Source organism: Pelophylax lessonae, assembly GCF_965119305.1.
Source record: "Pelophylax lessonae genome assembly, chromosome: 11".
Taxonomy (NCBI): Eukaryota; Metazoa; Chordata; class Amphibia; order Anura; family Ranidae; genus Pelophylax; species Pelophylax lessonae.
This window is the reverse complement of record NC_138778.1, coordinates 3,775,687-3,789,955: the sequence shown is the minus strand read 5'-3', so window position 1 is coordinate 3,789,955 and position 14,269 is coordinate 3,775,687. Positions and strand designations below refer to the sequence as shown.

Here is a 14,269-nt window from a genome sequence, read left to right as displayed (position 1 = left end):
CTGATACATTGTAAACAACCTGCACTGATACATGGTATACAGCCCTGCACTGATACATTGTATACAGCCCTGCACTGATACATTGTATACAGCCCTGCACCGATACATTGTATACAACCCTGCACCGATACATTGTATACAACCCTGCACCGATACATTGTATACAGCACTGCACTGATACATTGTATACAGCCCTGTACCGATACATTGTATACAGCCCTGCACTGATACATTGTATACAACCCTGCACCAATACATTGTATACAGCCCTGCACTGATACATTGTACACAGCCCTGCACTGATACATTGTATACAGCCCTGTACTGAGCATTCATAATAACCAGGGCACCTCTGCCCAGAGGAGGCGGGCCCACAAACAGGTCTTTGCTGCTGTGCCCACCCTGAAATGGCCATCACAGATGAATGTAGCTGCTGGTGTCACCGGTCTGATCGTCTACCTTCTACTGTTTATTTCTTTGGAGAATTTACCGATGATAGGCCATACCGCCATTATTTATACTCTGCAGGAAGAGCTCACTCAGGCTGGTGACAACAATAGCTCAGCTTTTGGCTGTCAGGAGTAGAGATTTCCTGGGTGGGGTCCAGCACAATAGTGAAGACATGGCGGGGAACCAAACCTGCAATATTCTGTTCTTTAATACAATAAATATGAGATCCCAAAAAGCAACCCGAAATGCCGACTGAGAACCGACATAGTGAGCAACAAAGTATGCCGGTTCCCCTACTATAGTCATTGTCATAAAGGTGGCAAAAGGGAGTTAAGAGCACCATTAGAAGCTGGATTCAGGCACAGTTTTCTTCCTTCCTAGGGATGAAGTTTGATATTTCGTTCTCTGAAGTGTACCTGAGGACGGCTTCTCTGCTGCTGCCGCCACCTGCCTGGAAGCTTGATGAGACACACTTCCATTTTTGTACAGAGAGGTGGACCTCTTCATAGTCCACTCCACCTTATTCTGGACGTTGGTTGAGCTATGGGCTCTCCTGATGTCCATCTGTGCTTTGCTGGTGGTATGGTCCTCTTTCTGACGACGTGGCATGGTGCCACTAGTCCTTCCATCAGCTAAAACCCCATTAGGCAGAGATGTCCTGGTTGTCCTGGTATGGAGGTCAGATTTAATGTCTGATGTGCTCGGCCTCCTGGATTCTTTCTTGGGTAAGCCAGTAGACTTCGACTTTGCTGACTTCTCCTCCTGAGGTCCAGTTTCTGAGGTTCTTGGCCTGCTGCTGTTGCTGTCTTTAGTAAGGATTCTTTGGTTTCCATCTCCCTTTTTACCTAAATTTCCTTTGATTTTTTCAACAGAGTCAAAGGGCGCTGGACCCTCTACACCCGTAGTCCTGAGTTGGGATTGTAAAGGTCCATCTCCTTTAGCGGTCACAGCACTGCTATCTTGGCGGCTCAGTTTCTCTCGAAGCTTTCCATCTGAAGTATCTGTCTTTGAGGATGACGTTGTTGGTCTTGATTGACCACTGGCTGAGTTGACTCCATTGGCACTGTGAGTATTCACATGGTTTACCTTTGGCTGAGGTCCACCGGTTGACTTGTCTGTGTTGGTCATCAATGGCACAATAGACTCATTCGTGTACTTCGGCCGACGGCCTGATTCTAAATATTCCACTAGCTCACCAGTCTTGGGCTTTGCCCTATCCTTTGCCCCGAACGACCATCGGAGTGGCATCGCCTTACTAAGGCTCAGCTTTATCTTGGAAGCAGAAGACAGTTTCATGCTGGCACTACGACCCTTGACCCCACGGACAAAAGACTTTGTGCCACAACCTGCAAGGAAAACAAAAAATAAATAGTTGACCACCCTAAAATATTCTACATGGCCAAAATGTTTGTAGACATCTGACCAATGCCATCACATCTATATGATCTTAGTGGGCATTTCATTCCAAAAACCAAAACTCCCCCCTTCACAAAAACCTTGATTTCAAAGTATCTGCGTAAATTTGTGCCCATTATCCACTTCAGCTCCGGAAGAATTTACATGAGCAGGACATTTTATTTGCTATTCCGCACCGCGCGGTCATGCAACGATCTGTACCCAAATAATTCACAAAATTTTCAAATTTTTTCACAAAAATAGAGATTTCTTTTGGTGGTATTTGATCACCACTGGGTTTTTCTATTATATAAATGGAAAAAGATGAAAAATTTTGTAAAAATTAAAATATATAATATATATATATATATATATATATATATATATATACGCGTATATTGATTGGTTTGCGTGAAAGTTATCGCGTCTACAAAGTATGGGATATATACTGGAATTTTATTTATTTTTTTATACTGGTAATGTCGGTGAACAGTGACTTATAATGAAAGTGACGTCATATTGTGACGAAACGCGTAGGAGGGAGCCAATGACGCACAACACTCTTACAGACTGGGACGTGGTAGCCATCTCGTCGGTTTGAAACAACTGCATGTGGATATACTGTGGACACACTAGGTATGTTGGACATGCCGAAAGTTTTTAACCTTAGTCTATGTGATTCTTGCTTATAATAAAGTGGTCTTGTGACGTTTACACTATGAGATGCGTCCTGCTTATCTCCGCATGATATATTTTGATTATGGAGACCAATGGAGAGGAGTACTGAGGGGGGAACGCTGAGAAAATTCTATTGCCACTTGCGCCATATATATGATCTACCGCTTTCATAGACGTTTGTAGTGAGGGTCTGTGGTAATTGTTTAGAGGCTGTGTGATTGGGTGTTGGTGGTGGTCTCCACAACACTAATAGAAGATTGCTCCTATGTTCTCTCCTTGGATATGGACACTTTTCTTTAGAACTGATTAGAGCAGCCCCTATTTTATTTATTAGATTTTTTATAATGGGAGTGTGGTGGGCAATCTGACACTGACACTGAAAGGAACTAACTGACACTGACATCACCAGTGACATCAATACAGTGATCAGTGCTAATAATATACACTGTCACTGTACTAATCACACTGGCTGGGAAGGGGTAATATTTAGCGGCAATCAAAGGGTTAATTGCGTGCCTAACAATGTGTAAGGCATGCTGCTTTTTACTACAGATTGATTCCTTTTTTTTCCCCTGCTTTGCAGGGAAAAGATACAAAGTGATCATTCCCTCTGTACAGAGCCCTGTGTTGATTGTCAACACAGAGCTCTGGGCTGTGATTGGACATAGCCTATCAGCAGGTGCCACCCGTGAATCATTGGCCGGGATCTGCTGACAAACTCCCACTGTGTCAAATCACCGGGGCGTAGGTGGGCTCCCGAAACCCAGAAACAGGCAGCGATGTACGGGTATGCCGCTGTACCTGTAGGAGTCGCCCCATCGCAGTATATGTAGCAAGCGTTTAAGCCAGAAAAGCATTTGAAAGAGAAGACCAGGCTCACATTCATCTTAGGACGTTCAGTAGGGTTGAGACCAGAGCACTGTGCAGGCCACTTAAGTAGTTCCACACTAAACTATCTTTATGGACCTGGCTTTGTGCACCAAAATGCAATAATTTGGGAAGGAGGAGGAGGGAGGGGGGAGGGGGGGGGAGTCACACACTTTTGCCACATAGTATTTTTTACAAAGTGTTGGGAACTTGAATTTCACCAGCTATTCCACATATCTGAAGGCCAGATCTTTACCTTGGTCCTTGTTCTCGTTCTCCTCCTCTTCATCCAGGAAGACCGCAGAGTCTGGAATTTGTGGAAGTGGTGCGCAGTTGGTAGTAGCATGAGATGCCAGGCTCTCTCTCTTGCTTCCATTCAGCCGAAGGACCCAGTGATCCGACATGGAGGAACTTGTGGAACCTGGAATTACAGTGCAAGGTCCTAACAACGTTGCTGAAAATAGAACCGAAAAAAAAAAAAATCTCCCAATTTTCCAACATGATAAGCTTCATGGTATCTGAAAGTGTATTATTCCACAATAGGGTGAGAAAGGAAAGAAATGCTGACTGGTTGCCATAGATTAGGGGTCTCCAAACTTTCAAACCAAAGGGCCAGTTTACTGTTCTTCAGATTTTAGGAGGCCCAAACATTGGCCAGTGGAAATAGAAAATGTCCTGGCGTCATTGGACATAAACGATTCCCTATCTTTGGTATTAGGGGGAGGAATAGTCCCCCATCATTGGTGTCAGTGGGAGGAACAGGGCCCAATCATTGGTGTCGGTGGAAGGAATAGTGTCCCATCATTGGTGTCAGAGGGAGGAACAGGGCCCAATCATTGGTGTCGGTGGAAGGAATAGTGTCCCATCATTGGTATCAGTGGGAGGAATAGTGTCCCATCATTGGTGTCAGTGGAAGGAATAGTGTCCCATCATTGGTGTCAGTGGAAGGAATAGTGCCCCATCATTGGTGTCAGAGGGAGGAACAGGGCCCAATCATTGGTGTCGGTGGAAGGAATAGTGTCCCATCATTGGTGTCAGTGGGAGGAATAGTGCCCCATCATTAGTATCAGTGGGAAGAATAGTGCCTCATCGTTGGTGTCAGTCAGTGGGAGGAATAGTGCCCTGTCATTTATGTCAGTGTGAGGAATAGTGCCCCATTGTTGATGTCAGTGGGCAGAATAGTGCCCCATCATTGGTGTCAGTGGAAGGAATAGTGCCCCATCATTGGTGTCAGTGGAAGGAATAGTACTCCATTGTTAGTGTCAGTGGAAGGAATAACACCCTATTGTTGGGGTCAGTTGGAGGAATAGTGCCCCATCGTTAGTGTCAGTGGGAGGACTAGTGCCCCATTGTTAGTGTCAGTGGAAGGAATAGCACCCTATTGTTGGGGTCAGTTGGAGGAATAGTGCCCCATCGTCGGTGTCAATGGAAGGAATTTTGCCCCATTATTGAAGTCAGAAGGAGGAATAGTGCCCCAAGGGCCAGATAAAGGCAAGCAAAGGGCCACTTCCAGCCCCTGGGCAGCAATTTGGAGACCACTGCCATAGACAATACCAACAAGCAGCTTTGTGTTAATAAAGTCCTCTCTGCATGTTGCCACCTTGTAGAAATACACACCAAACCTCATATATGCATCTCCACCCACCCATGTGGAAGACTATCTTCGCTGTTAAGGTTAGTCCTATTCAGGATAATAGTCAACCACCCAAATTGCCATTTTACAAAGAGTTATGGTACCTCTTACGGAGCTGCTGGCAGACCAGGCAGGGATGGCATTCCTCTTTTGGTAAAACAGCAGATAAGCCCCCCGGGTGCAGACCTCATCCTCCTGGACCAATTCCACGTTACTGTCATCATAACTGTACCAACGAGCATCCATCGAGTTCCTGCAGTAGGCTGTGAGCACAAAAAGGAATATTGGTAAATTATTGGAGGAATTTCGTTCTTGTTTTCCTTAATTTTTATTAAGGTTTCTACCAGAAGCGAAAATAAAAAAAAGTAGTTCTGACTTTAGTGTAGGTCCTGGATAAAACTCCAGTCCAAATGGGGAGATTTCCCTTTACTTCCTGGAGACATATCTGGAAGTGAGTGGAAATTTCTCCAAAATGAGGAGAAATAACAGTTGTCGCTCACTAACTGCTCCAGAGATAGCTGTAAAAATGTAGGGTTTCCCTTAACTTTTTGCCCTGGTGTTTTATCTGATATGCAAAATAAGGCTTGTGCATATCAGGGGTCATTAACTGTCAAAGGGAATGTAGCTCCTGAGTGCATGGTCATCTTCCCTCCGCCACAGCATGGTCATCTTCCCTCCGCCACAGCATGGTCATCTTCCCTCCGCCACAGCATGGTCATCTTCCCTCCGCCACAGCATGGTCATCTTCCCTCCGCCACAGCATGGTCATCTTCCCTCCTCCACAGCACGGTCTTCTTCCCTCCTTCACAGCACGGTCTATTTCCCTCCGTTACAGCACGGTTATCTTCCCTCCTCCATAGCATTGTCATCTCTCCCTCCTCCATAGCATGGTCATCTTTCCCTCCTCCATAGCATGGTCATCTTACCCTCCTCCATAGCATGGTCATCTCTCCCTCCTCCATAGCATGGTCATCTTTCCCTCCTCCATAGCATGGTCATCTCTCCCTCCTCCATAGCATGGTCATCTTTCCCTCCTCCATAGCATGGTCATCTTTCCCTCCTCCATAGCATGGTCATCTTCCCCTCCTCCATAGCATGGTCATCTTCCCCTCCTCCATAGCATGGTCACCTTGCCTCCTCCATAGCATGGTCATCTTCCCCTCCTCCATAGCATGGTCATCTTTCCCTCCTCCATAGCATGGTCATCTTCCCCTCCTCCATAGCATGGTCATCTTCCCCTCCTCCATAGCATGGTCATCTTTCCCTCCTCCATAGCATGGTCATCTTTCCCTCCTCCATAGCATGGTCATCTTCCCCTCCTCCATAGCATGGTCATCTTCCCCTCCTCCATAGCATGGTCATCTTTCCCTCCTCCATAGCATGGTCATCTTTCCCTCCTCCATAGCATGGTCATCTTCCCCTCCTCCATAGCATGGTCATCTTCCCCTCCTCCATAGCATGGTCATCTTCCCCTCCTCCATAGCATGGTCATCTTCCCCTCCTCCATAGCATGGTCTTTGCGTAGTCATCTTCCCTCCTCCAAAGCATGGGCATCTTCCCTCCTTCGTACCATAGTCACCCCACCTCCATAGTTTAACCACCCCCCCTACTCTATCACAAAACACCAAGTATCTTGAAGGCTATACAAGACTACTGAGGGGTCGTTTTTGGGACAATAATGGATCCAGGATAAATGAACAGAGCTTCTGTAACCCTCAGGAGGCATTTAACGCCCCACTGAAACAATCACCCTTCTTCATTTACGCTAATGTATTTCACAAAATTGGTGGAACTTCTATAAAATCTCCTGATTTTTGCCAAAATTTCAGGGAAAAGAAGCTCTAATTTTCCCTCATCTGTAATGAAGAAGTATTTACTTGGAGGGGGAAGGGATATTGGGGGTAATTATATGATGTAGATTTAGAATGCACCGAACATTTCCTCACCTGTGTAGTGTCCACCCTGTAAGCTTCCATGGTGATTACACACGGCGTACAGGTCATACAAGACATCCACCGGACTCCCATCAATCTTCCAGGAAGACCACGGTCCTGCGGGACCTCTACTTCCCTGGACCCGCTTGACCACATGGGGCGCCATGTCCATCCCAGAGAGAGGGAACCTGACCAAAGTAGACAGTTTATTCCTGCGTCCACCCACCTGCCGGAACCTCTTTAGGTGGATAATAAGGATGTCTGGAAGGGTCCATAGACTTAGCTTGACCGTTCCTTGCTGTAACACTTTGCAGTGAGGGCACCTCCAGGCATCATCAGGGGCCAACTACATCAGAAAGGAAAAATAAAAAGTCAAACCCAATAAAAATTTAATATGGCTAATAGAAATGAGAAAAGACGGTAAAAGGAAAGGATTCTTTCCTGTAAGAGCGGTGGAAAAATTAGAGTTCTTTTATTCTCTATTCTATTTTGTTCAGTTTTACTCTACTTATTTCTATTCTATTTTTTTTCCATTATTTTCTAGTCTATTTTATGCTCTTCAGAAATTCAAATCGAAGTTTGATTTAAAAACTATTCTGATTCAAATTTTGTCTGAAATTATGTTTTGTTATTTCAGATTCGTTTAAATTCGTTACTATTATAATTTGGAAATTTGGATACATCGGAAATTTCCAAATACCGAAAAATTTCTAGGAAATCTCTCTCTACGCAAGAACAGATAAGTGAAAGAGAACGAGGTTCTTTAAAGTGTTACTAAACCCGGAATCTTCATTCACTATATCTGATCCCCCCAGGACTCTGCATTCACTATATCTGATCTCCCCAGGACTCTGCATTCACTATATCTGATCTCCCCAGGACTCTGCATTCACTATATCTGATCCCCCCAGGACTCTGCATTCACTATATCTGATCCCCCAGGACTCTGCATTCACTATATCTGATCCCCCCAGGACTCTGCATTCACTATATCTGATCCCCCCAGGACTCTGCATTCACTATATCTGATCTCCCCAGGACTCTGCATTCACTATATCTGATCCCCCCAGGACTCTGCATTCACTATATCTGATCCCCCCAGGACTCTGCATTCACTATATCCGATCCCCCCAGGACTCTGCATTCACTATATCCGATCTCCCCAGGACTCTGCATTCACTATATCCGATCCCCCCAGGACTCTGCATTCACTATATCCGATCTCCCCAGGACTCTGAATTCACTATATCTGATCCCCCCCAGGACTCTGCATTCACTATATCTGATCCCCCCCCCCCCCAGGACTCTGCATTCACTAGATCTGATCTCCCCTGGACTCTGCATTCACTATATCTGATCCCCCCAGGACTCTGCATTCACTATATCTGATCTCCCCAGGACTCTGCAATCACTATATCTGATCCCCCCCAGGACTCTGCATTCACTATATCTGATCTCCCCAGGACTCTGCATTCACTATAACTGATCTCCCACAATACACAGACCGTGGAAATGCAATTATTTTAGTAAATATAAACAGCTTAATGACTTTTCTCATCAGCAGTATATAGCAGTCTTGTGACTTCTATCAGTTCCTAGTAAAGCTTGTAGGAGTTTTCATACTGCATTTGCTGTCCTATCAGGACGCAGGACTCCTGACCCTCTGTCTGGACAGTGCTGATTGGCCCTGTGCTGATCACATGCACCCTCCCAAGAAAAAAGAAAAACTCTCCAGCAATACACACCAAACTGAGCATGTGCAGCCCAACTCCTAATTCTGTGTTCTATCAGAAGATGGGTTGGAATGGCCAAAGCCTATGGGTCACAGGGGGGCACTTGGTTCTGCACTCCTGCGACCCAGATTCAGCCAACAATGGACTAAAGCCGCCGTTGGCTGACGTCACAGAGCTGTTCCAGGCTCTGCAAGGATCCTGACCATATTGTTGGGATCCACCCAGATGCCTTACCGGAAGCAGGCTCCACCTCTCAGCCAGTCGATCCCACCCTTTTCCTACCAGTGAGCACTGAAGGGTTAGAGCAGTGAAGACCGAGAACTGAGCAATCATCGGTCATGCAATCGCTCGGTCCCATTAGAGCTGCAGCAAGTAGGTAAGTACTGTATGTTAGGTTTATTATTTTCAATTCACGCTCTTCTCTTTTAAGAAAAGTGCCGGAGCAGATTTTAGCAACAATGAGATATTTTTCACTTAAAATAAGATGGCGGCACTCACCTGCTCCTCCTTCGTATAGAGCTGAAAGCACTCATCCAACGTGCAGGTCTGCTGCTGGTGATCCAACTGCTGTGTCCTCACCGACTCGTCACCCTGCACCACCTCCTCCTGGATGTTCCCGAAAAGTCTGGAAGAAACGTATATGTTGAAGCTCAGCTCCAGCCAACACTTTATTTTTTTTATTTAACCACCTGACCTCTGGAAGATTTACCCCCCTTCAGGACCAGGCCATTTTCTGCTATACGGCACTGCGTTATTTTATCTGACAATTGCACGGTCATGTGACGCTGTACCCCAATGGAGTTTATGTCCTTTTTTTCCCCACAAATAGAGCTTTCATTTGGTGGTATTTGATTATCTTTGTGTTTTTTATTTTTTGCGCTATAAACCAAAAAAATGCATTTTATTACAATACTTTTTAATAAAAATAAACAGTTACAATACAAATACAACACACTAGTATTCAGTATGGACCGGTGTCCTATGTATTGGATGCAATCGCCCAAAAATATTATAAACCTGGGTCCCTTAGCCAGGGACTACTTGTATACCAATAGAGATGGGCGCCCAACACAATGGCCGCATGTCCGATATTGAGGTATAGTGAGCTTGACATGGTTCGCGCCACTTCTGCACTTCTTCAGGAGCTTAATACCATATAAATACTTTCTACATAACTTACTGTATTTTTTTTTAAGTAGAAAGTATTTGTATGGTATTGAGCTCCTGAAGAAGCGCAGAAGGGGCGTGAAACATGTCGGGCTGATTATACCTCAATATTGAACATGTGGCCATTGTGTTGGGTGCCTATCTCTATTGGTATATAAGTAGTCCCTGGCTAAGGGACCCAAGTTTATAATAGTTTTTGGCAATTGCATCCAATACTTAAGACACCGGTCCATCCTGAATACTAGTGTGTTGTATTTGTATTGTAACTGTTTATTTATTTATTTTTCATTATTGTAATAAAATGCATATTTTTAAATTTATTGTAGCCTTGTGTAAGGTTGTGTTGTGCCATTAAAATCCATTTTCCTACTCAATTTTTTTATACTAGTCTGATATAGGAGGAGACACATATGTATATGTTAGTGTCCACAGTGCCAAGACACTTTAGAAATATAGTATACACACAAAAAAATATGGGGGGGGGCAAAGGAAGGTATTACATGCATACATTTCACTTCAGCTTTAGGGAGGGGACCCCGATTTTATGGTACACATGTAGGAAGTTTGCAGAGAGCATCAGACTGTCTAAGAATATTGTATTCATTTATGGAGATTCCTTTCCATTTTGCAATTTATACTTTAATTTTTTATTTTTTTATATTATCGGTTATATTTAAACATATTAATGTGTTTATGATGAATTTTCATATTTATAAAATGAGCTGATATACTCAGTATGAAGCCAATATTGGAATTCATATATTTACAACCATCTTCATATCTGTTGTATAGCCCTTAAGAAAAGGGGAGATCTTTGAGCCACTGACATTTCTTCAGTGTTGTCAGATGAAAAGATAGAATAAAATATTTACCAAAATGTGAGGGGTGTACTTACTTTTGTGAGATACTGTATTTACCAGCTCCTTCTTCCGCTCTCCATCCTGACAGATCCAGGAGGAGGGGGGGAGCGGAAGAGCACAGAGGGGGGACCGGAGGACAAGGGGAGCCAGAAGAGGGCAAGGGGAGCCAGAAGAGGGCAAGGGGAGCCAGAGGAGGGCAAGGGGAGCCAGAGGAGGGCAAGGGGAGCCAGAGGAGGGCAAGGGGAGCCAGAGGAGAGCAAGGGGAGCCAGAGGAGGGCAAGGGGAGCCAGAGGAGGGCAAGGGGAGCCAGAGGAGAGCAAGGGGAGCCAGAGGAGAGCAAGGGGAGCCAGAGGAGGGCAAGGGGAGCCAGAGGAGGGCAAGGGGAGCCAGAGGAGGGCACCGGGCCCAGAGATTTGGGACATTTGGGGATGATCTGTGCGGCGGTGTGGGAGCTACAAGCACTGATCTCCCTGTGTGGCTTTCAATGAAGCAGCTGACAGCCGCAGTGGGGAGAGGAGGAGAAGCTCTGCTGTCAGCTGCTTCATTGACTTGGTCCGGGGACTGTCCTCAGTTGGGGGACTGTCCCCGGAAACCGGGAACGTCTGGTCACCCTATACTAGACCCTTTGTCCAGGGCTGTCATAGGACTTTATACAGGAGCAATAAAATCCTAATGCGGTAGAGGTTCTAAGAAATGTATATTTTTTGCTGTCCATGTCCTTGTTGAGGACATTGGTCCCTCACTTTCAGGTCTGTCTGATACGCGCCAATTAGACAGGAAGTGTGGAGATTTCCCTTTATCTCCTGCTCTGCCTGATACTCTCCAATAAACAATGAAGTTGGAGTTTTCCCTGCACTTCCTGTTCTGTGTGACCCCATCCACACAGACAGGATGCAGAGGAAATTTCCATCATTTCCTTTTTTCTCGAACAGACAAAAACGGGGAGGCGGGGGGGGGGGGGAATCTCCCAAACAGAGCCATGGACAGCAATAAAAAATTGACAAAGCTCCTTGCCCTCCTCTCACCGTACCCACACCTAAAAAAATAAAAGTTCTGGCTGGAGTTGTAGAAGTGAAAAGCCGGACTTACCTCTCTTTGGTTTTGGAGTCCCATTCCACAGCAAGCTTGACATGAGGTGGCCCCCCACTTCCACAGAGCTGCAGAGCCCTGCAAAGGAAAGCAACCATTATGAGGGTTCCCACCATCCTTGTGCCGAGTTCCCAGGTCTGTACACCCGATGTGCCCATTATGAGGGGTTCCCACCATCCCTGTGCTGAGTTCCCAGGTCTGTACACCCGCTCTGCCCATTATGAGGGGTTCCCACCATCCCTGTGCTGAGTTCCCGGGTCTGTACACCCGCTCTGCCCATTATGAGGGGTTCCCACCATTCCTGTGCTGAGTTCCCGGGTCTGTACACCTGCTGTGCCCATTATGAGGGGTTCCCACCATCCCTGTGCTGTGCCCATTATGAGGGGTTCCCACCATCCCTGTGCGGTGCCCATTATGAGGGGTTCCCACCATCCCTGTGCTGAGTTCCTGGGTCTGTACACCTGCTGTGCCCATTATGAGGGGTTCCCACCATCCCTGTGCTGAGTTCCCGGGTCTGTACACCCGCTGTGCCCATTATGAGGGGTTCCCACCACCCCTGTGCTGAGTTCCCGGGTCTGTACACCCGCTGTGCTCATTATGAGGGGTTCCCTCCATCCCTGTGTTGAGTTTCCGGGTCTGTACACCTGCAGTGCCCATTGTGAGGGGTTCCCACCATCCCTGTGCTGAGTTCCCGGGTCTGTACACCTGCTGTGCCCATTATGAGGGGTTCCCACCATCCCTGTGCTGAGTTCCCGGGTCTGTACACCCGCTGTGCCCATTATGAGGGGTTCCCATCATCCCTGTGCTGAATTCCCGGGTCTGTACCCCCGCTGTGCCCATTATGAGGGGTTCCCACCATCCCTGTGCTGAGGTAGGCACACCCCCTAAGATAAAGGAAAGGGTTAATGACACCCTATACACAGACCTGTCTATGGCGGTGTGCTGAAGCGGCCGGGCGTCCTTGGCAGATAAGTAGCAGTTGCTGTCCGGATTCCCCACGCGAATCTGAAAGATGACGCCGCCGCTCTGCGGAGAGAAAATAGAGCAAAAAAAAATTCCTGTGAAATGACACCAATCAGCGATAAGACAATTTTCTTTGCCCCTCCAGCGTTCCTCTTCTAGCTGCGGCACTCTGATCCCTGCGTGACGCTGACCCCGGCTCTCCCGCCGCATGGAACATGCTCAGGATATAAAAGGAGAGCGGCTCAGCCTTTCAAGTGCCTAACGCAGCAAAATGGATTGAAACGTCTGCGGCGGCCGATGCAGGTGGTCACGATGACCGAGATTTTTATTTTTGGATCAAGTTTTATACACTGCTGGATACAGCCGCAGCCATTTATGTCAAACTTAGAGGAGACGCAAACCCAATCACTAAAATGTCGTAGAAGCTTTAACATTCTTAACGTTTTTTTAATCTGCAATGTGAAGCCTATAGTAAAATAATTCCTGGTGATCCCGCCATGGAGGTCCTTGTTAAGGCACTTCCTGTAATAGGGTGACAATGCTCCATCCCCGTCTTCCCATTGCCCTCCTGCGTTGTCACCCTGTCATATAGTTACATAGTTAGTCTGGTTGAAAAAAGACATCTAGTTCAACCAATAAAAAAAAACAACCATACGATCCCCTATACACAATCCTATACCCACCCCAACCATACAATCCCATATACACAATCCTATACCCTCCCCAACCATACATTCCCATATACACAATCCTATACCCACCCCAACCATACAATCCCATATACACAATCCTATACCCTCCCCAACCATACAATCCCATATACACAATCCTATACCCGCCCCAACCATACAATCCCATATACACAATCCTATACCCGCCCCAACCATGCAATCCCATATACACAATCCTATACCCTCCCCAACCATACAATCCTATATACACAATCCTATACCCACCCCAACCATACAATCCCCTATACACAATCCTATACCCACCCCAACCATACAATCCCATATACACAATCCTATACCCACCCCAACCATACAATCCCCTATACACAATCCTATACCCACCCCAACCATACAATCCCCTATACACAATCCTATACCCACCCCAACCATACAATCCCATATACACAATCCTATACCCTCCCCAACCATACAATCCCATATACACAATCCTATACCCACCTCAACCATACAATCCCATATACACAATCCTATACCCACCCCAACCATACAATCCCATATACACAATCCTATACCCTCCCCAACCATACAATCCCATATACACAATCCTATACCCACCCCAACCATACAATCCCATATACACAATCCTATACCCTCCCCAACCATACAATCCCATATACACAATCCTATACCCACCCCAACCATACAATCCTATATACACAATCCTATACCCACCCCAACCATACAATCCCATATACACAATCCTATACCCACCCCAACCATACAATCCCATATACACAATCCTATACCC

The 14,269-nt window shown here is 46.1% G+C and overlaps 1 protein-coding gene across 1 annotated transcript in view; it reads right to left on the bottom strand.

The window, feature by feature from the left end:
- Window positions 1–520: 520 nt before the first annotated feature.
- Window positions 521–14,269, bottom strand: part of USP43 (ubiquitin specific peptidase 43) — a 74,718-nt gene continuing 60,969 nt past the window's right edge. Inside the window, exons 9-15 of the mRNA XM_082272715.1 lie at window positions 12,732–12,832; window positions 11,807–11,884; window positions 9,189–9,315; window positions 6,970–7,303; window positions 5,128–5,286; window positions 3,647–3,811; window positions 521–1,796 (exon numbers count right to left, since the gene is read on the bottom strand). Of these exons, the coding sequence (XP_082128841.1) occupies window positions 793–1,796; window positions 3,647–3,811; window positions 5,128–5,286; window positions 6,970–7,303; window positions 9,189–9,315; window positions 11,807–11,884; window positions 12,732–12,832 (1,968 nt within the window). The 3' untranslated portion in view covers window positions 521–792. The remainder of the gene's footprint in view (window positions 1,797–3,646; window positions 3,812–5,127; window positions 5,287–6,969; window positions 7,304–9,188; window positions 9,316–11,806; window positions 11,885–12,731; window positions 12,833–14,269) is intronic.